The following is a 23695-nucleotide window of genomic DNA, read 5'->3' as shown; positions in this document are numbered from 1 at the left end:
TAGTATTCTAGAAAAAGAGGTGAGCAAATCCATAATACGAGGCAAAAAAGACAAAGACTTAGAAATGTGAGAGGAAAGCAACACAGGGTTCAGATATAGAAAAGCCAAGATCTATCTAATAGTAATTTTATAAGTGAACAGTGAAAATTAGCTAACTATTTGCAAAAAAAAATTGAAAGCAAATTATCTTGAGACAAAGATGAGAGTCTAAATTAGAAGATAAAATCAAAAGACTTTGTAAAGAATGTCTCCAATATAAAAATAGCCATGACATGAATCTACTAAAGACCAGAAAGACTGATTATAATATACTGCTTGTGAAATGAAGACATAAATTCCTTCTGATTCAGAAAATTGTGGGTTGTATGGAATAGTAAGAGACTGGGAAAAACAAGTGTCCCATGAAAAAGTTTATGTCCAGATAAAGAGTGCTGTGTTGTTGTTGTTTTTTTCTAACAATAATGCGAGGTAAGAAACAATACTGCCCTACAGAGTAGACAAAAGTGTCATTTTTCAGGTAATTGAGGACAGAAATAAGCCCTCTTTGGGTTTCTAACTGATGTTACCTATCATCTTAGAAGATAGGTTTTATTTGCTAAAGTGATTTGTGGTATTTGTAAGATATTTTGCTTACAGGTGTACCTTTTACTAATTTCTCTTGGAAAATTATCATAGGCATAGGAAGAGTTTAAATTTTGATTTTTTATTTTAGAAAAAAATGTTCATCTCAGCATAAGACATAATTGATGATACTCATTTTTATGAGACAGCTGACAAAGTATTACAGTCTGGAAGTCCAAAATTATTCAAGTTAAAATAAACTACAACAAAACCTGAATGCTTTTCATGATCTGTTTTTAACTTGAGAAAGTGATCACTTATAATATTTAGGGATCCCCAATTACTGGAGTGCAAACAGCGATTTGCTTTTGCATTTGCTATTCCCTATTCCAAGAATGCATTTCCTCGGATATATTTGTGACCTGCTCCTGCCTTCAAGACATCTCATCAGAAAGGCTTTGACTCTCTTACATTTCCAGTGTTCTCTCACACTCTCTAATCATTTTACCCCTCATTGTTATTCTCCAGAGCACTTGCAGCCACCAAATATATGTGTGCTTGTTAGTTTATTGGGTCTTTAAAAAAAATTTTTTTGAGACAGGGTCTCACTTTGTCACTCAGACTACAGTGCAGTCACACAATCAAAGCTTACCACAGCTTTGAACTCCTGGACTCAATGATCCTCCCACCTCAGGCTGAAGTAGCTGGGACTACAGTCCACACCACCACACTCAGCTATTTTTTACGTTTTTTGTAGAGACGGGATCTTGCTATGTTGTCCAGGCTTGTTTATTGCTTATTTATCATTGTTCATTTTCCCACAAGTATTTAAGCTCCCTTAGAGCAGGTATATTCACTTTCTTTTCCCTATTGCCTTGCATGAGGTAAACACCCAGTAAATAATTTCTATATCAATGAGTGGCATCAATGACCACCTTTTTTATTTTTATTTTTTACTTTAAAGTCAATACATATTTTGGGAGAGGCTTGAGGTTGAAAAAAATCAACACTTGCTACTGTTTGGTATTTCAAGGAAAAATTGGCATTGTAGTAAGGGCTAAAAATTTTTTTAGCTGAATCACAGAAAAAGCCATACTGAGAAAAACTAATAAATTGAAGTTAACAGTAGGAGCCTTATTCATCTCTCTTAGGAGATCTGAAGAGTGATCATGACAAGACGGTCCATGCCAGCCATAATAGCAGTGACACACAAATCCATTCTTCATGTCTGTTATTGTCTTCTGTTTATTATTTTCAGAAGTGATGAATCTGAAACTCTTGTTTAGAACGTATTTCTTACCACTGCTTTCAGGCATATGCAGATAGAAGGAGGACTCAGGTGTTTTTCGAATACATCTTCCATGATTGTTACATAGACTCTGACTGCAGAGCTTGGCTGCAGATGTCACATCCTACAGCTCTCCTGTAGGAAGAACAGAAATCTACGTAAAGCACTCTCAAAGTGTGATTCCATAATCCAGGCAGTATTAATGCCTAGAATTTTGTATTTGGTAAGGCTGAGGAGGAAGAGCATTTGTGTGGATTAGCTATTTAAAGGAGGGACTAAGCCTTTATAGGGTCATGTGAGTAATGAGCCATGCCTTTAACTGGGAAGACTATGACCCAACAAAATTCATATCATTTCCAGGTGAAGATGATCTCACAGTGTCCCAGTAAAGACTGCTCCTTAATGTAAAGATATATCTGTAGCGATACTTTTAAAAGATATCATTAATATGGGGATGGTTTGTTAAAATTTAACTTTAATTGTGAAACATTTTCAATGCTGATACTCAATATATTTTAACATTAGGTCAGATTTTTCAAAAACTACCAAGTCATCCTATTCTTCTCCCTACCTCTGAAGAGATAACCATTCTCCTAAAGTTGATGAGTTCTCATCCACGTTTTTAGAGATGTGTGTGTGTGTGTGTGTGTAATTATGAATAAGAGGGAGTATTATTTTGTGCTTTTTAAACATTTACATACATATAATCATGTAGGATATTTTTGCAACTTGCTTTTTGAGCTTAACATTTTCCATTTTTTATGTTGATACACGTAGCATTTTTTCATTTTAATTGCTGTTCAGTATTTCATAACATAAATATAGCATACTTGTCCATCAGTCAGTTTTTAGGAGGTAAAATATAAAAGATCATTATTTACACCAAATGCTAGTGTTACTTGTACATTGTATATAGGGTCCAATGATAGTAGGTAAGAATGTCTTCCCACAAGTCTACCATTGGGTATTTCACTGATGTGTCCATAGCATTGGGCTTTAACTCTAGGACACATTTCTACAGATTAATGATCACATTGTGCAGCTAGGATGGGCAAACCTAATTGAAATGATATTATCAGCTAACCCAGAAGAGCCTGGCAGGAATCTTGATCAATGTCTGCCTTGATCCATACAGGTAGGACTATGGAAAAATTCTAGTAGATTAATTAATAACATAAATTGAGTTTTATATTAGCATTTAATTATTTATTTTATCAATATTAAAACTAATTCATAATTAAAAACCAATTAAGCTTAGAACAGTGGGATATTTTCTCAGTGAGAGGAGGCCCCAGAACTGTGACTCCATCTGGTAAAGATTTGGGAGATTCAAATTGAAAGTCATAAGGCAGAATAAAGCTCTTAATTGACAGGTAGTTGAACAAGGCCAGCACTTTGGCAATAGCAAATTCTGAAGATCATGTAAGCAGTATTATTTGTTACAGGCACATTCAATTGGGGGCAGTCTCATACTATATTTAGAAACACATGCTGTTTTTAGTCAGGACAAGACTCCTTGTCTGAGGCATCTGAGGAGGTTTCTAAGAAAGACACAATAAAATAAAACAGGCAAACAATTGAAGCAAAGGAAAGAAGGAAGGGGGAAAGGGCAGTTGGGAAGGAAAAAGAGGAAGGACAAAAAAGCAACCAAGAAAGACAAAGGTCGGCAGGAGTCAAATGAAGACAACATAGAACACTGGCAAATATAATCAACTTCAACTTGGGTGTTCCCTGTTCTGTCACAGCCGTCCTCCTTGAAATACCTTCTTCACTTAGCTTCCAGAACATCACATCCCTGTTTTGTCGCCAACCTCACTAGATGTTCCTTCTCAGTCTTCTTTACTGGCTCCTGTTCATCTTTCCTACATTTAACACTGAAGTGCCCCTGGCTTAAATCTTAGACCACTTCTCTTCTATAGCTATACTATTTCACTGGATAAGCTCACCCCATCTCATTACTTTAAATACAACCCCCAAATGTGTATCACCAGACCTTATCCCTGAATTGATTGTATACCCACCTATTTACTTGACATCTCTACCTGGATGCCATACAAGCATTTCAAACTTAACGTACTCCAACATAATCTACTGACCCTCTTCCCAGACTTCCCCATCTCAGCATAAGCCAACTCCCTCTTTCCAGTGCCTCAGGAGCAAAACCTTGGAGTTATTCATCACTCCTTTTTCCCCTTACAGTTAACCCATCAGCAAGTCCTTTTCAGTCTACCTTTAAAATATATCCAGAATTCAACCCTTGCTACCATTCTGTTACAGGTCACTATTAGCTCTCGCCTGGATGATTGCCTCCCAACTAGTCTCCCACAATCTGTTCTAAATACGGTAAGCATACATATATTTCTCTCTATAATTAAGCAAAATAGGAATCAATAATAAAAGAAGTAGACACAAAAATCCTAGTTTTTTACAGATTAAAAATACCCTCCCAAGTAGCAATTTGGTCCAAAAGGAAATTTTTAAAATTACAATTTCAAATTAATTAGAAAAATAAAAACAACTGGAATACTACATGTTAAAATGTGTTAATACACCAAAGTAATTTTCAATGTCAATGCCTAGTCATAAGTGCTTTTGTTTACTGGGCAATCCAATTATCAAACCAGAAACAAGGCATTTTGGCATTGGCTTTCACCTGGACTCCCATTCAGCTATACAGCAGTGTACACTGGTAGCTGATAGGGTACCGAGTGGCTTGCTTTCCACTTACACTTCTTTCCATGCTTCCCGTTCCCCCAACTCTCTGCATCTTCTCAGTCACTTTTCCACTCTTAGAAGCTCCACCTTAGTTGCTACCTGCTGCATTGAATCAGTGCATTCCCTATCTCTATGTCATTATCAGAAGCTGGTCACCAATTTCCTAGAACCCAGCAAGTGACATTCTACCCATTACAGCAAACTTTCTTGACTTTCAGTGTTTCTGGAGCATTAGCTAAATATATAAAATTAGCTTCTAATTTTAAATCTTTATCCAAACAAATGTGCACCTTTTTGTGGAAGTTTATCTTCTACTCTTTCTTTGGATCTAAAAAAAATGTCCTAGCATTTTAAAGCATGCTAATACTAAATGCAAAAGTAACACTTTTTATTGCAATAATTTTGATTATTTAACATAGAGGAATAAAATAATAAATTAAACAAGCATTCAAGAAATTAGAAAAATAATTTTTTAGAAAGCAATCTCATGAAAAGAAATAATAAAGTTAAAAGTATAAATTTATGAATTAGAAAATTGAATTGATAAAGAATAGGTCTTCAAACAAAGAAAACCATCAAACATTTATATCTGACAAGCCTAACTAATCAAAAAAGGAACAGTCATGATTGATTGATTGACTAAGTGGTTCAGCTCAGTCTCCAACTCATTGATAATGCATAGCTCGAAGCATCTACCCATTGTTTCACCCTTTGTGACATGGTTGATTCTTGAGGCATAGTCCGCCCTTATGATAAAACTATTAGGTGCGACTATATCCACCCTAAACAAAGATATCCCCAGATTACCACCCAGAAGGCAAGGACAAAGGCCAGATCTCTCTTTGGGAAAAGTCAGATTCTTTATAACCCGTTGTCTCTCCATCTCACTACCTCCTCTTCTATTTTACTGTGAAAGTTTTGATTATATCAACCTTAATTATTGCTTCTAGAGTTGGATTTGTCAGCCTCTTGGATGTGATTACATGGCTATTTCAGCTGCTCTAAGGAAAGATGATCTGTATTTAAAGATTCTCTAAAAGAGAATTTTGTCTATGTGACAGCTTGGATTTAATCAGACCATCCCAAATACATGCTTCAATTAGGGGAAACCTGTTAAACCATTTATATGTAATGTGGTTAAAAAAAAGACAGGAACTTTACATATAATTTATAAAAATCTAGGATGGGGGGGTGGAGCCAAGATGGCCGAATAGGAACAGCTCCGGTCTCCAGCTCCCAGCCCCAGCGACACAGAAGATGGGTGATTTCTGCATTTCTGCTTGAGGTACCGGTTTCATCTCACTAGGGAGTGCCTAACAGTGGGTTCAGGACAGTCGGTGAAGCGCACTGTGCGCGAGCCGAAGCAGGGCGAGGCATTGCCTCACTCGGGAAGCGCAAGGGGTCAGGGAGTTCCCTTTCCTAGTCAAAGAAAGGGGAAACAGACGGCACCTGGAATATCGGGTCAGTCCTGTCCTAATACTGCGCTTTTCCAACGGGCCTGGAAAACGGCACACTAGGAGATTGTGTCCCGCACCTGGCTCGGAGGGTCCTATGCCCACAGAGTCTCGCTGATTGCTAGCACAGCAGTCTGAGATCACGCTGCAAGGCGGCAATGAGGCTGGGGGAGGGGCGCCCGCCATTGCCCAGGCTTGCTTAGGTAAACAAAGCAGCCAGGAAGCTCGAACTGGGTGGAGCCCACCACAGCTCAAGGAGGCCTGCCTGCCTCTGTAGGCTCCACCTCTGGGGGCAGGGCACAGACAACCAAAAACTCAGCGAGAACCTCCACAGCCTTAAATGTCCCTGTCTGACTGACAGCTTTGAAGAGAGTAGTGGTTCTCCCAGCACGCAGCTGGAGATCTGAGAACGGACAGACTGCCTCCTAAAGTGGGTCCCTCACCCCTGAGCAGCCTAACTGGGAGGCACCCCCCAGTAGGGACAGACTGACACCTCATTCAACCGGGTACTCCTCTGAGACAAAACTTTCAGAGGAACTATCAGACAGCTGAATTTGTGGTCTCACGAAAATCCGCTGTTCTGCAGCCACCGGTGCTGACACCCAGCCAAACAGGGTCTGGAGTGGACCTCTAGTAAACTCCAACAGACCTGCAGCTGAGGGTCTTGTCTGGTAGAAGGAAAATTAACAAACAGAAAGGACATCCACACCAAAAACCCATCTGTACATCACCATCATCGAAGACAAAAAGTAGACAAAACCACAAAGATGGGGAAAAAGCAGACCAAAAAAACTGGAAACTCTAAAAAACAGAGCACCTCTCCTCCTCCAAAGGAACGCAGTTCCTCACCAGCAACGGAACAAAGCTGGATGGAGGATGACTTTGATGAGTTGAGAGAAGAAGGCTTCAGACGATCAAACTACTCTGAGCTACGAGAGGAAATTCAAAACAATAGCAAAGAAGTTAAAAACTTTGAAAAAAAATTAGAAGAATGGATAACTAGAATAACCAATGGAGAGAAGGGCTTAAAGGAGATGATGGAGCTGAAAGCCAAGTTTCGAGAACTACGCGAAGAATGCAGAAGCCTCAGTAGTAGATGCGATCAACTGGAAGAAAGGGTATCGCTGATAGAAGATGAAATGAATGAAATGAAGAGAGAAGGGAAGTTTAGAGAAAAAAGAATAAAAAGAAATGAACAAAGCCTCCAAGAAATTTGGGACTATGTGAAAAGACCAAACCTACGTCTGATTGGTGTACCTGAAAATGATGGGGAGAATGGAACCAAGTTGGAAAACACTCTGCAAGATATTATCCAGGAGAACTTCCCCAATCTAGCAAGGCAGGCCAGCATTCAGATTCAGGAAATACAGAGAACGCCACAAAGATACTCCTCGAGAAGGGCAACTCCAAGACACATAATTGTCAGATTCACCAAAGTTGAAATGAAGGAAAAAATGTTAAGGACAGCCAGAGAGAAAGGTCGGGTTACCCACAAAGGGAAGCCCATCAGACTAACAGCTGATCTCTCAGCAGAAACTCTACAAGCCAGAAGAGAGTGGGGGCCAATATTCAACATTCTTAAAGAAAAGAATTTTCAACCCAGAATTTCCTATCCCGCCAAACTAAGCTTCATAAGTGAAGGAGAAATAAAATACTTTACAGACAAGCAAACGCTGAGTGATTTTGTCACCACCAGGCCTGCCCTAAAAGAGCTCCTGAAGGAAGCACTAAACATGGAAAGGAACAACCGGTACCAGCCACTGCAAAAACACGCCAACTTGTAAAGACCATCGAGGCTAGGAAGAAACTATAGCAACTAACGAGCAAAATAACCAACTAACATCATAATGACAGGATCAGATCCACACATAACAATATTCACGTTAAATGTAAATGGGCTAAATGCTCCAATCAAAAGACACAGACTGGCAAACTGGATAAGGAGTCAGGACCCATCAGTGTGCTGTATTCAGGAAACCCATCTCACGTGCAGAGACACACATAGACTCAAAATAAAGGGATAGAGGAAGATCTATCAAGCAACTGGAAAACAAAAAAAGGCAGGGGTTGCAATCCTAGTCTCTGATAAAATAGACTTTAAACCAACAAAGATCAAAAGAGACAAAGAAGGCCATTACATAATGGTAAAGGGATCAATTCAACAAGAAGAGCTAACTATCCTAAATATATATGCACCCAACACAGGAGCACCCAGATTCATAAAGCAAGTCCTCAGTGACCTACAAAGTGACTTAAACTCCCACACAATAATAATGGGAGATTTTAACACCCCACTGTCAGCATTAGACAGATCAACGAGACAGAAAGTTAACAAGGATATCCAGGAATTGAACTCAGCTCTACATAAAGTGGACCTAATAGACATCTACAGAACTCTCCACCCCAAATCAACAGAATATACATTTTTTTCAGCACCACACCACACCTATTCCAAAATTGACCACATAGTTGGAAGTAAAGCTCTTCTCAGCAAATGTAAAAGAACAGAGATTATAACAAACTGTCTCTCAGACCACAGTGCAATCAAACTAGAACTCAGGATTAAGAAACTCAGTCAAAACCGCTCAACTACATGGAAACTGAACAACCTGCTCCTGAATGACTATTGGGTACATAATGAAATGAAGGCAGAAATAAAGATGTTCTTTGAAACCAACGAGAACAAAGACATAACATACCAGAATCTCTGGGACACGTTCAAAGCAGTGTGTAGAGGGAAATTTATAGCACTAAATGCCCACAAGAGAAAGCAGGAAAGATCCAAAATTGACACCCTAACATCACAATTAAAAGAACTAGAAAAGCAAGAGCAAACACATTGAAAAGCTAGCAGAAGGCTAGAAATAACTAAAATCAGAGCAGAACTGAAGGAAATAGAGACACAAAAAACCCTTCAAAAAATTAATGAATCCAGGAGCTGGTTTTTTGAAAAGATCAACAAAATTGATGGACCGCTAGCAAGACTAATAAAGAAGAAAAGAGAGAAGAATCAAATAGATGCAATAAAAAACGAAAAAGGGGATATCACCACCGATCCCACAGAAATACAATCTACCATCAGAGAATACTACAAACACCTCTATGCAAATAAACTAGAAAATCTAGAAGAAATGGATAAATTCCTCGACAAATACACCCTCCCAAGACTAAACCAGGAAGAAGTTGAATCTCTGAATAGACCAATAACAGGTTCTGAAATTGTGGCAATAATCAATAGCTTACCAACCAAAAAGAGTCCAGGACCTGATGGATTCACAGCTGAATTCTACCAGAGGTACAAGGAGGAACTGGTACCATTCCTTCTGAAACTATTCCAATTGATAGAAAAAGAGGGAATCCTCCCTAACACATTTTACGAAGCCAGCATCGTCCTGATACCAAAACCTGGCAGAGACATAACCAAAAAAGAGAATTTCAGACCAATATCCTTGATGAACATTGATGCAAAAATCCTCAATAAAATACTGGCAAACCGAATCCAGCAGCACATCAAAAAGCTTATCCACCATGATGAAGTGGGCTTCATCCCTGGGATGCAAGGCTGGTTCAACATACGCAAATCAATAAATGTAATCCAGCATATAAACAGAACCAAAGACAAAAACCACATGATTATCTCAATAGATGCAGAAAAGGCCTTTGACAAAATTCAACAACCCTTCATGCTAAAAACTCTCAATAAATTAGGTATTGATGGGACGTATCTCAAAATAATAAGAGCTATCTACCACAAACCCACAGCCAATATCATACTGAATGGGCAAAAACTGGAAGCATTCCCTCTGAAAACTGGCACAAGACAGGGATGCCCTCTCTCACCGCTCCTATTCAACATAGTGCTGGAAGTTCTGGCCAGAGCAATCAGGCAGGAGAAGGAAATAAAGGGTATTCAATTAGGAAAAGAGGAAGTCAAATTGTCCCTGTTTGCAGATGACATGATTGTATATCTAGAAAACCCCATTGTCTCAGCCCAAAATCTCCTTAAGCTGATTAGCAACTTCAGCAAAGTCTCAGGATACAAAATTAATGTACAAAAATCACAAGCATTCTTGTACACCAATAACAGACAAACAGAGCCAAATCATGAGTGAACTCCCATTCACAATTGCTTCAAAGAGAATAAAATACCTAGGAATCCAACTTACAAGGGATGTGAAGGACCTCTTCAAGGAGAACTACAAACCACTGCTCAATGAAATAAAAGAGGATACAAACAAATGGAAGAACATTCCATGCTCACGGGTTGGAAGAATCAATATCGTGAAAATGGCCATACTGCCCAAGGTAATTTATAGATTCAATGCCATCCCCATCAAGCTACCAATGACTTTCTTCACAGAATTAGAAAAAACTACTTTAAAGTTCATATGGAACCAAAAAAGAGCCCGCATCGCCAAGTCAATCCTAAGCCAAAAGAACAAAGCTGGAGGCATCATGCTACCTGACTTTAAACTATACTACAAGGCTACAGTAACCAAAACAGCATGGTACTGGTACCACCACAGAGACATAGATCAATGGAACAGAACAGAGCCCTCAGAAATGATGCCGCATAGCTACAACTATCTGATCTTTGACAAACCTGACAAAAACAAGAAATGGGGAAAGGATTCCCTATTTAATAAATGGTGCTGGGAAAACTGGCTAGCCATATGTAGAAAGCTGAAACTGGATCCCTTCCTTACACCTTATACAAAAATTAATTCAAGATGGATTAAAGACTTACATGTTAGACCTAAAACCATTAAAATCCTACAAGAAAACCTAGGCGATACCATTCAGGACATAGGCGTGGGCAAGGACTTCATGTCTAAAACACCAAAAGCAATGGCAACAAAAGCCAAAATCGACAAATGGGATCTCATTAAACTAAAGAGCTTCTGCACAGCAAAAGAAACTATCATCAGAGTGAACAGGCAACCTACACAATGGGAGAAAATTTTTGCAACCTACTCATCTGACAGAGGGCTAATATCCAGAATCTACAATGAACTCAAACAAATTTACAAGAAAAAAACAAACAACCCCATCAAAAAGTGGGCAGAGGACATGAACAGACACTTCTCAAAAGAAGACATTTATGCAGCCAAAAAACACATGAAGAAATGCTCCTCATCACTGGCCATCAGAGAAATGCAAATCAAAACCACAGTGAGATACCATCTCACACCAGTTAGAATGCCCATCATTAAAAAATCAGGAAACAACAGGTGCTGGAGAGGATGTGGAGAAATAGGAACACTTTTACACTGTTGGTGGGACTGTAAACTAGTTCAACCATTGTGGAAGTCAGTGTGGCGATTCCTCAGGGATCTCGAACTAGAAATACCATTTGACCCAGCCATCCCATTACTGGGTATATACCCAAAGGACTATAAATCATGCTGCTATAGAGACACATGCACACGTATGTTTATTGCGGCACTATTCACAATAGCAAAGAGTTGGAACCAACCCAAATGTCCAACAACGATAGACTGGATTAAGAAAATGTGGCACATATACACCATGGAATACTATGCAGCCATAAAAAATGATGAGTTCGTGTCCTTTGTAGGGACATGGATGAATCTGGAAAACATCATTCTCAGTAAACTATCGCAAGGACAAAAAACCAAACACCGCATGTTCTCACTCATAGGTGGGAATTGAACAATGAGAACTCATGGACACAGGAAGGGGAACATCACGCTCCGGGGACTGTTGTGGGGTGGGGAGGGGGGAGAGGGACAGCATTAGGAGATACACCTAATACTAAATGACGAGTTAATGGGTGCAGGAAATCAACATGGCACATGGATACATATGTAACAAACCTGCACATTGTGCACATGTACCCTAAAACCCTAAAGTATAATATAAAAAATAAAATAAAATAAAATAAATAAAAAAATAAAAAAAAAAGAAATGAAAAAAAAAATCTAAATACATTTTATATATATACATTTATCATAGATATATATAGAGAGAGAGAGAGAGAAAAAGAGAGATTTCACCTAAAACCCAAAGCTGAAGACAGTGGGGTTGAAAACTAAGGAGTTAGAGACATTTACCCATCTCCAGCATATATAAATGGCTAGAAATTATCAGGGCAGAAGGAATATTCTGTGAAAGGAATTTGAAGTAGACAGCACTGTCCTAGAACCCCACGGGAACTACTGGGAGCTTGGAGGCTGACATGTTTATTTATTCACTCTGCAAATATTTATTCAACACACATTATTATGTGCAAAGCTCTGCTACAGGTTCTTGGAATAAAGACACTGAGGAGAGATGACAGCAGTGGGAGTAGTCTGCCTTCATGTAATTTAACAGAACAAGGGTATAGGAGTATTTTCATGATCCAAGTGGATTTTACAGAGGTAGCCAGGCATGCATCTTCCTGAAAGTCCAAGGGGAAAGGGAATGTAGGAGGTACTTCTGGGGAAGAAGTAAAGGGGAAGTTTCAAGGTGGTAGCTAAAGCCTGCATTGTTCAAAGCAGAGAATGGTGTCACTCGCGGGGGTGAAGGAGGTGGTGGTGAGAGTTGTGGGGAGAATGGGGCTTCCTGTAATCAAATTGCAGCAGTCCTTCATGTAAGAAAAAGTCAGCCACTAAATGGCAGCCATATCAAAAGGCTTTCAGCAGGAAAGATAATTACAAATGTCATTAAATTTAAAAAAAATATATTGCCACCCTTTCTCATCCTCATCCCCATCTTCTAAACCCATCTTTGAATTAGCTGAACAAAAGAACTCACTGTACCCCTCTTCTCCACACCTCAGATCCAAGCCTGGGGTGTGGGGAAGAGAGGTAAGAAGTAATAATCAACACTTACATGGCACTTGCCACCTGCCACGTATAGTTTCAAGTGCTTTACATGTATCAATAGTGTAATTCTCATAAAAGTCCTATAGGAGAGATACTATTATTTCCTTCATTGTATAGATAAAGAAATTGAAAAGTCAATTACTTGATCAAGGTCACACAGCTAGTAGGTGACAAAAAGTGAGCATTGAAACTCAAGCAGTCTCACCACAGGACTCCTGTTCTTAACAATGCTGACATCCTAATTTGTGTCACACTGAATGAAAAGAGATTGCTATTTTTATATTTTATAAGACTAGACATTTTAATTCCTGAAAATGAGACTGTTTGTTAATGCCTGGAAGTGAGGAAAAGCTGCGGTCTCAGAATTTTCACTTAGGCAGTGGGATGGGTGACCATACTCAAAGGCAGCTTTAGAAAGGTAGTAGTTATTTTGTGAAAATTAATAGAGTTATTTTGTGTGTACTATCTAGGTAACTTGGGATAACCTAGAAGAAAGGAATAAATTCATATATGTAAATATATATATGTGCATATATATAGATGTGTGTGTGTGTATATATATATATATATATATATGACTTCTACAACTAAAAATGAAAAAACAAATAGAATATCTGAATAGACCAATAACGAACATGGAGACTCAATCATTAATCCAAAACTTCGCAACAAAGAAGAGCCCTGGACCTGAAAACTTCACCAGTGAATTCTGCCAAACATTAAAAAAATAATTAATGCTAATCTTTCTCTAACTCTTCAAAAATACTGAAGAAAAGGAAACATTTTCAAACTCACTTTATGATGCCAGCATTACCCTGATACCAAAGCAAGGCAAAGATGCTGTAAGAAAAGAAAATTATCAGCCAATATCCCTGACGAAACTGGATGCAGAAATCCTCAACAAAATAATAGCAACCCAAATTTGATAGCACATTAAAAGTATCATACACCATGATCAAGTAGGATTTATTCCTGGGATGCAAGGATGATTCAACACACACAAATCAACAAATGTGATATAACACATAAACAGAAAGAAAAATAAAAATCATATGATCATCTTACTAGAAGCAGAAAAAGCACTTTTTAAAAATTTAACACCCCTTCACAGTAAAAACTCTTAAAACAATAGGTGTAGAAAGAATGTACCATAACATATAAAGGCCACATATGACAAGCCCATAGCTAACATCATAGTCAATGATGAAAAGTTGAAAGCTTTTTCTCTAACATCAGAAATAACACAAGGATACTCACTCTAATCACTTCTCTTTTATTCATTTTAATTTAATTATTTTTCTTTAAGAGATGGAGTCTGTCACCCAGGCTGAAGTGCAGTAGCACAATCATAGCTCACTACAGCTTTGAACTCCTGGGTTCAAGTCATCCTCCTGCTGTAGCCTCCTGAGAAGCTAGGACTACAAGCACACACCAACACACCTGGCTAGTTTTTTCTTTTTTTACCTTTTGTAGAGATAGAGTCTCATTATGTTGCCCAGGCTGGGTTTGAACTCCTGGCCTCAAGCAACCTTCCTGCCTCAGCTTCTCAAAGTACTGGGATTATAGGCATGAGCCATCTCATCCAGCCAACTCTGACCACTTCTATTCAACATAGTACTAGAAGTCCTAGCTAGAGCAATTAGGCAACAAATAAAAATGAATCTGAATTTAAAATTATCCTTGTTGCAGTTGATATAGTTCTACATATAGAAAACCCTAAAAACTACAAAAAATGTCATAAGTAATAAAGAAATTCAGTAAGGTTGCAGGATACAAAATCAACATACAAAAATTAGTTGAATTTCTATCTATTAATAGTGAGCCATCTGAAAAGGAAATTAAGAAAACAATTCCATTTACAATACCATTAAAAATAATAAAATACTTACGAATAAACTTAACCAAAAAAGTGAAGGACTTGTACATCAAAAACTACATAATATCGATAAAAGGCGTTAAAGGAGACATAAATAAAAGACAACCTATGTTTATGGATAGAAAAACTTAATATTGTTAAAATGTCCATACTATCCAAAGTGATCTGCAGGCTCGATGCTATCCCCATCAAAATCCCAATGGCATTTTTTTTTTTTTTTTTTTGAGACGGAGTCTCGCTCTGTCGCCTAGGCTGGAGTGCAGTGGCGCAATCTTGGCTCACTGCAAGCTCCGCCTCCCAGGTTCACGCCATTCTCCTGCCTCAGCCTCTCAGAGTAGCTGGGACTACAGGCGCCCGCCACCACGCCCGGCTAATTTTTTTGTATTTTTTTTTTTTAGTACAGATGGGGTTTCACCGTGGTCTCGATCTCCTGACCTCGTGATCTGCCCGCCTCGGCCTCCCAAAGTGCTGAGATTACAAGCGTGAGCCACCGTGCCTGGCCGCAATGGCATTTTTTACAGAAATAGAAAACAAAAAACTAAACTTTATATGGAACCACAAAAGGCCCAGGAAAGCCAAAGTAACCTTGAGAAAGAAGAACAAAACTGGAGGCTTCACATTTCCTCATTTAAAAATATATTACAATTCTACAATAATTAAAACACTATGTTACTGGTATAAAGGAAGATATACAAGTCACAGGAACAGAATAGAGAGTCCAGAAGTAAACCCACACATATATGATCAACTGATGTTTGACAAGAGTGCCAAGAACACAACAGAGAAAGGATAGTCTCTTCGACAGATGGAGTTGGGAAATGCCCAGAAATGAAATTGGATCCCTATCTTATACCACACACAAAAGTCAATTCAAACTGGACTAAAGACTTACTTAATATTAGACCGAATACTGTAAAACTGTAAAACTCCAAGAAGAAAACACAGGGAGAACGCTTCTTGACACTGGTCTTGGCAATTATTTCTTAGACGTGACACCAAAAGGACAGGGAACAAAAAGAAACATGGACAAATGGGACACATCAAACTGAAAAGCTTTTGCACAGCAAAAGAAACAGCAGTGTGAAGAGATAACATATAGAATAGTAGAAATATTTCCAAACCATATATCTGATAGAGGTCAATATCCAAAATATATAATGAACTTCTACGACTCAGCAAAAAACACAAATAACCCAATCAAAAATTAAGCAAAGGACTTGAACAAACGTTTCTCCAAAGAGGACATACAAAGAGCTAACAGGTATATGAAAAGACGCTCAAAATCATAATTATCAGGGAAATGTAAATCAAAACAATGAGCTATCACCTCACACCTGTTAGGATGGGTATTATTTAAAAAATAAAAGATAACAAGTGTTGAAGTTGTAGAGAAATGGGAACCCCCGTACCCTGTTGATGGGAATGTTAAATGGTACAACAGCTAAGGAAAACAGTATGGAAGCTTCCTCAAAAAATTCTAACTATAACTACTATATGATTCAGTATATATGCATATATACTTCTGGATATATAAAAGAAGTGAAGTTGCAATCTCAAAGAGATGTCTGCATTCCCATGTATATTGCAGCACTATTCACAATAGCCAAGAAATGGAAACAATCCAAGTGTCTGTTGACAGATAAATGAATAAAGATAATTCAGTATATACATACAATGAAATATTAGCCTTTTAAAAGAAGGAAATAATGTCATTTATGACAACCAGATGAACCTGGGGGACATTATTCTGTGTGAACTAAGGCAGTTACAGAAGGACAAATGCTACATGATTCTACTTACGAGGTATCTAAAGTAGTCAAACTCGTAGAAGCAGAGAATACAGTAACAGTTGTAAGGGGCTGAGGGTGGGAGAAATGAGAAGTTGTTATTTAAAGGTTGTAACGTTTCAGTTATGCTAGATAAATAAGTCCGAGACACGCTAGTTCAGTTACGCTAGATAAACAAGTTTGAGAGATCTCCTGTACAACTTAGTGTCTATGGTTAATAATGTATTAAGCACTCCAAAATGTAAGAGGGTAGATTTCATATTAAGTGTTCTTATAATAAAAGGGGGATTGTTAATTTTTCTTTTTTTTTTTTGAGATGGAGTTTCACTCTGGTTGCCCAAGCTGGGGCGCAATGGTGCAATCTCGGCTCACCGCAAACTCTGCATCCTGGGTTCAAGTGATTTTCCTGCCTCAGCCTCCTGAGTAGCTGGGATTACAGGTGTGCACCACCACATCCAGCTAATTTTGTATTTTTAGTAGAGATGGGGTTTCTCCATGTTGGTCAGGCTGGTCTCGAACTCCTGACCTCAGGTGATCCATCTGCCTCAGCCCCCCAAAGTGCTGGGATTACAGGGATTACAGGCGTGAGCCACCGCGCCTGGCCAGAACAGAGTAGATTGTTAATAAACCTTTATATACAAATAGATTTTTCTCCCACATGCATTTCTATAATAGGTAATCAGCAAAGTAAAGAATCATTTTGGGGCCAGGTACAGTGGCTCATGCCTGTAATCCCAGCACTTTAGGAGGCCGAGGCGGGTGGATAGCTTGAGGCCAGGAGTTTGAGACCAGCCTGGCCAACATAACAAAATCCTGTCTCTACTAAAAATACAAAAAAAAAAAGTCAGGCATGGTGGCACATGCCTGTAGTCCCAGCTAGTCAGTCAGGAGGCTGAGTCACGAGAATCGCTTGTACCTGGGAGGCAGAGGTTGCAGTGAGCCGAGATTGCGCCACTGCACTCCAGCCTGGGTGACAGAGTGAGACTGCCTCACAAAAAAAAAAAAAGAAAGAAGAAAAAAGAATTGTTTATCATTTTTGGAGAATCTGCCCTCCTTAGTGCAAATGAAATAATTATTCATTTTTAAAATTTATTATTTTTTGTTTGTCACATAGGTATTATGCCATTTAATCTACCAAAATCCTGCAGAGGAGGTTTTCTTTTAGTCTAATTTTTTAGATGGAGAAGCTGAGACTCAGAAATGTTAATTAACATGCTCAAAATTACACCCTTAGGACATAAACATCAGTTTCTCACTTAGCTGTCTGATTAGAATGATTGTGCTCTTTCTACTCTTCTACTAACCACAATGGCTGGTATGGAATAGGTGCTCAATGTTAGACCCTTTTTGAATTTCACTAAGGTCAAGTAAGCAGATAATCAGCAACCATTTGACTCTGATGCGAAAAAGAAAATGTTTTTAAACCAATCTCAAAAGTATATTCAAGTTGCTGACAAAGAAATCATTGCTTACCTTTGAAGCAGAATATTCATATCCTCCCCACAATATTACTCCTGCTGCCCCCAATGCGGCACTTTCGCCAACTGTATGCACTAAGTCTTCCTAGAAAAGACAGGTATCAGGAGTAGTTTCCACCAAGTCAAATTTTGTCAGTGATAATGCAATAATAAGACTCAACCCTTCAACTGTGGTAAGGAACACATTAATAACGATATCTTTGTTTCTAAAACAAAGGACTATACCACAAGGTAAATACTGCATGATCTCACTCAGATAGAATCTGAAAAAGTTAATCTCATGGAAGTAGATAGCAGAATGGTGATTACCCGAGGCTGAGGTGGTTAGGAGGGAGAGGGGATTGAGATGGTGGTTAAAGAATACATAATTACAATTAGATAGGAGGAATAAGTTCAAGAGATCTATTGTGTAGCATGGTGTCTATAGGTAATGACAACATATTGTATTCTTGAAAAATGCTGAGAGAGTGGATATTAAGTGTTCTTAAAATAAAAATAACTGTGAGGTCATGAATTTGTTAATTAGCTAGATTTAACCATTCTACAATGTATATGTACCTCAAAACATTATGTTGTATATGATAAATACATACTACAATTGTATATGTCACTTAAAATATAAATTTTAATACACAGAAAAAAAGCATTTCTTTTAAATAAAGCTATCATACAAAAAATAAAACAAAAGACTATACCAGAATTGGAAAAGGTGATACTGCCTTGGATTCTTACATTTATTTGATAAATATTTACAATGTTCCAGGCAATATTCTAAACACTGAGAATATAAAAATGAAATAGATTTCAATTCCTGTTCTTGAAGGAATGCTTTTTAGTCTAATGGTTGAGACAGACATATAAACAAGTGACTATAATATAATAATTTTTATATTAGTAGCACTCACAAGGCATATATAAATTAGAAGTGCTTAATACTTCATGGAAGAGTCTGGGAAGGCTTCCTTAACAGGTTAAATTTCATATGACTCTTGGGAATGAGAATCAGTAGACTCTTGAGAATGAGTGTGAATTCACAAGACAGTCTAGAGAGAGCAGAGTTTTATATACACAGGAAGAATAAGAGCAGAGACTCAGATCCAGGCAAAATCACAGTCCATCCAGAGAACTCCCAGCACTTCCTTGTGGTAAAAGCACACAGAATTTGAGAAGTAAAAACATATGAATTTCTATGTATAAACAGAATCCAAATACAAAGAGAAAAATGCTGTTTTAAAGTGTTAAGACAACTGGCCAGGCACAGTGGCTCACGCCTGTAATCTCAGCACTTTGGGAGCCCGAGGCAGACAGATCACTCGAGGTGAGTAGTTCGAGACCAGCCTGGCCAACATGGTGAAACCCTATCTCTACTAAAATACAAAAATAGCCAGGCATGGTGGTGCCTGCCTATAATCCCAGCTACTCGGGAGGCTGAGGCAGGAGAGTCTCTTGAATTCAGGAGGTGGAAGTTGCAGTGAGCCGAGTTCCTGCCACTAAACTCCAGCTTGGGTGACAGGGTGAGACTCCATCTCAAATAAATAAATACATAAATAAATGTTAAACATTTAGTGCTGGAAAGACACAAATTTGCAACTTTGATTTTTTTTTCTTTTTGCATATAAAGAATGCATTGGAGGGTGGGTAATCCCAGCACTTTGGGAGGCTGAGGCGGGTGGATCACCTGAGGTCAGGAGTTCGAGACCAGCCTGACCAAAATGGTGAAACCCTGTCTCTACTAAAAATACAAAAATTAGCCGGCATGGTGGCACAAGCCTGTAATCCCAGCTACTCAGGAGGCTGAGGTGGGAGAATCACTTGAACCCAGGAGACGCAGGTTGCGGTGAGCCAAGATCATACCACTGCACTCCAGCCTGGGTGACAGAACGAGACTTCATCTCAAAAAAAAAAAAAAAAAAAAAAAAAAAGAATGCATTGGAGGGGAAGGTCAAGATAGTACAGGCAGGAACACCAATTAGGAGGTAATAGAAATTGTTCGGTGAGAAATGATGATGCCTCAACAAAGGCAATGTAAATCCTTGTAAAGCAGAGGGAACAGATGGAAGAGTTATTTGGAAATAAAGATGGATAAGTTTTAGTTACCTATTGGATAATGGAAAAAGGAGAAGGGAGGCAGCCAAGTGACTTTCAAATTGAGTGACTGTATAGATTACAGTTCGTAAAGATAAGAAACTGAGGATGTTATGCTAATGAATATAGGCCAAGAGCAAAGAAGTAGGAAATAGGGAGAGATAGGAGATAAAGGGGATGACCCATGGCGTAATCTGCCTTCTTTTCTCCCCTACAAGGTATGGAGAGTCAGAGATCCAGTGCAAAGGTGGAGTGCTCACAGACTGCAATGAGTAAACTGTCGCGCCACTGTAAGCTTTCCTGCGTTATAGGAAGGTTTCAGCAATGCTGGTATTTATGTTCTGCAATTTGTCTAAGTAATACAAGAAGGGAAATCATTCTTCCATTATACTGACTAGTATCACATTCCTTCAACCTAAATGTAGTCGCTTATTTTAATTGAGACACTCCTGAAAGCAAATACCAAACAGAACTGGTTTTAAAAAAATGCATTGGAAAGTTATGTTACTTAGACCAAAGGTGAGAAAAAGCCATACTGTTTTTTGATATGTGATACATGGAAGGCAATAGGAAAGCATTAAAACAATTCAATATAATGCTCAGGTGATTCTATATATTTTGGTGAGTGGAGAATGCAGTCTATTGATTTCTAAAGTAGAGCTCAGAGGTGATACTTAGCATATAATTTACTTTAAAAGTCTAATGTACCCACAAAAATTAAAAAAAAAGAAGATTAAAAAGTCCAATAGTACAAAAAATAGGAAAGCAATGAACAAGGCTTTTATGAAAATGTGGCTCATCTCATTCTCCCATTTTCTCTCAAGGTGAACTCTTTGACTGCATGAATTATGATTATTTTCTACTGTTATTACTAATAACATGTAATTCCTGACACAAGGTAGGCACTCAAGAATTTCTGAATGAATAAATATAACCCAGGTTTTTTTCCCGAAAAAGATTTAAGAAAGTAAAATGATTTGAGAAAGCTGGTGTCACTTGAGGAATATCTTAGCAAGAAGACTTTGGTAGGCATGACTGATATCCTAAAATACCTGGACAACTGGCTTTTGAAAGAAGGATTTGCTGTATTCTATGTTGCATCAGAAGGTAGAATTAGAACTAGTGGTATGAAGTTATTAAGAGCCAAAGTAGATTAAATATACTCAAAACCTTTCTAGGAATTAATATTTCCCCCAAATGGCGGTTTGCCTTCTAATATAAGAAGTGCCCCCATCAAAAAGTGTTAAAGTATAAGAAAGGGTTTTTATTTGGGTAGGAGATGGGTTAGTGCCCATGAGATTCTTCCAAATTTTTGTCATAATGCTATGATTCTTTTCCTTCTAAACTTATTGAATGAATAGCCCATTCTGAATAATACTGAGTAATCCTGCAAAGATGAATATGTCAAGTCTAATTAATAATTGGATTTTATTCTGAAATATTTAGGAAGAATTGCCAATGCTTTTAAATGGCCTTATCTCAAACCTAAGTGGTCTAAGTGAGCTGTGTATTGTCCATACAACAGCTCTGCTTCTGTGTTGGGTACTGGCATAAAGAATTGTTGGCTGTCAGGTATGGATGGAGATTTGAGGATTTTCTTATCTAGCCACCTATCCAATTATTGAATCCTTACAATAATGTCCTATGTGACAATCTAGTTAAAATTTGGACATTTGCCATGTCTTCAAACTTATTATCTTCTAAACAAGCTGATCTCCACATCTGTAGGCTTCCAGCTTTGTGTTCAGTCTAAAGACAGTATCTATCTCCTTATATAAACCAGTTTTAATGCCTTGACAATAACCACTAGATTGCATTGTTGACTGTTAAAGACAAATTCAAGAGAATCTATGTAATTTTTTTAGTTAGCCTAGCTAATTAAAACATACAAATGCAATATAATGAGAAATGTAGTTGGTTAATAATTTACCCTAAGCTCTATGTTGTACGTTTTTGATTTGGAAAATTGCTGCTACCTTTTCATATTAAGAAGTTAGTTCTAAAATTTCTCTCTGGTTAAAATTAATCTGTCTGTTACATTATTTAAATCAAGTTTAACATCTGTTCTGTAGGAAACTCCTGTGAATGCTAAGCTGGTAAGAATCATTATCCAAAAGTGTTAAGTGTACAACAGAATTGAGTTGACATTTGAAGAAATATACATGTTTAATGAGAGAACAGCATTGTATTGCTAAGGGAAAATAAATATCCTAAAACATTTATGTATAGGCTTTATATAGTTATTCTACCAAATTTCCATTTTTTAAAAATGTGAGTGACTGTGCTTTTCCTTACCTGTGACAGAGCTTCAGTACTATGCAAATAAAATGGTCTGGAAAAAATAAAAACTGGCAAAACATAGTCATGTCTAGCCATTACGGCAATCCTCATGGCTTCCCTAACTCGATAGTGAGCAAATTTCAAAGCATTTAAGCTTGACTTCAGTATTTTATCCAAATGTATTGAAGGATAAAGTGCTGCACTTTTTTCCCACAGCCACAGGAGTTGGTCATTGCGGAGAACTTCATCATTTGGACAATTACCTGTGTACGTCTCTGGATTTATTCTGTAATCATAATTGTAGCAGTCTGGATAGAGATAAAAGCCCCATAAACATTTTGGTCTCATTTCTAAAGCCAATGTGAGAGTAATGTTCATGAAATTTTTTCCAGCATTTTCAAATTCCTCTCCGACAACTGTTTCCACTTTCATTTCTGACCAATAAGGATGATGGTTTCTAGTGAAGGCTAAAGAGTGGTTTTTATATATTATTCTGCTGCCCCGATTTCTATCCCATTGGGGTTTCCAACTTTCCCAGTCAATAACAACAAGTCCTTCTGATCTCCACCAAGGGACAGCTTCTCCAACGTCATCAGCAGTTTTCCTAAGGTGTTCAGAAAGGCTCACGTTCTGCAATATTCCTCCATTAAAGGATTTTCCATCTTGAGAGAAGTAAGCGTAATACCCTAATTCATTTGGATAAAATATTGCAATTTTTGACCCACTCTGAGTCTCTAAAGGATTTGATATAATGTTAAATTCTTGAAGATTTATATCCACGTTGAAGAAAGGCATACAATACATTGTTGGGGCTGCCCAGAAAATGTTGAAAGGCTGGCTCTTGATCACCGGAGGTATTGCTGGTTTGAGGGCTGCCTGAGTTAACTCTTTACCCTAAGAGTGGCAGCACTCCTAACCACACCACCCATGGGTTACACATGGCTTGAGGTTTTCAGCACTACAGCAGTCTCCTTAAAAATAATAAGCAAAATATCATACATAATGGAGTCAAATGTCCCTTAAGTTTTGTGGTATACAATGAATAGACCAAATATTTTAAAATATCTTTGAGGCTCATTAATATCTATGCCAATTTATAGTTTCATCTGAACAAGGGAGGATGAGTGAGGCTTTTTTGTTTTTTTTTTTTTTACTCGAAATGTGAAAAAAATATATAGTCAATAAAAACTATAAAAAGTTTCACACATTCGTCAACTATGCAAACTCTAGCTGCTAGCCATTCTGGTTTTAATTTCCTACAATTCTGAATACGCTAACCCAAACCTTCTTGTACTGACAAGCCTTCATTGGCTCTAAGAGGAACTAGAAAAGAAAGTCTGA

At 37.9% G+C, this 23695-nt stretch overlaps 1 protein-coding gene across 1 annotated transcript; it reads right to left on the bottom strand.

The window, feature by feature from the left end:
• Positions 1-1464: 1464 nt before the first annotated feature.
• Positions 1465-23294, bottom strand: LOC129484956 (hyaluronidase-4-like). The gene is given in 7 exon segments (XM_055283855.1): positions 1465-1973; positions 8285-8312; positions 8620-8633; positions 13671-13688; positions 17985-18074; positions 22370-23248; positions 23250-23294. Coding segments are annotated over 7 exon segments (1458 nt in total). The 3' UTR covers positions 1465-1589.
• Positions 23295-23695: the final 401 nt, after the last annotated feature.

Source organism: Symphalangus syndactylus, chromosome 6 (assembly GCF_028878055.3).
Source record: "Symphalangus syndactylus isolate Jambi chromosome 6, NHGRI_mSymSyn1-v2.1_pri, whole genome shotgun sequence".
NCBI classification, from domain to species: Eukaryota; Metazoa; Chordata; class Mammalia; order Primates; family Hylobatidae; genus Symphalangus; species Symphalangus syndactylus.
Note: the sequence above shows the minus strand (reverse complement) of the source record. Positions and strands in the feature narration are given on the sequence as shown.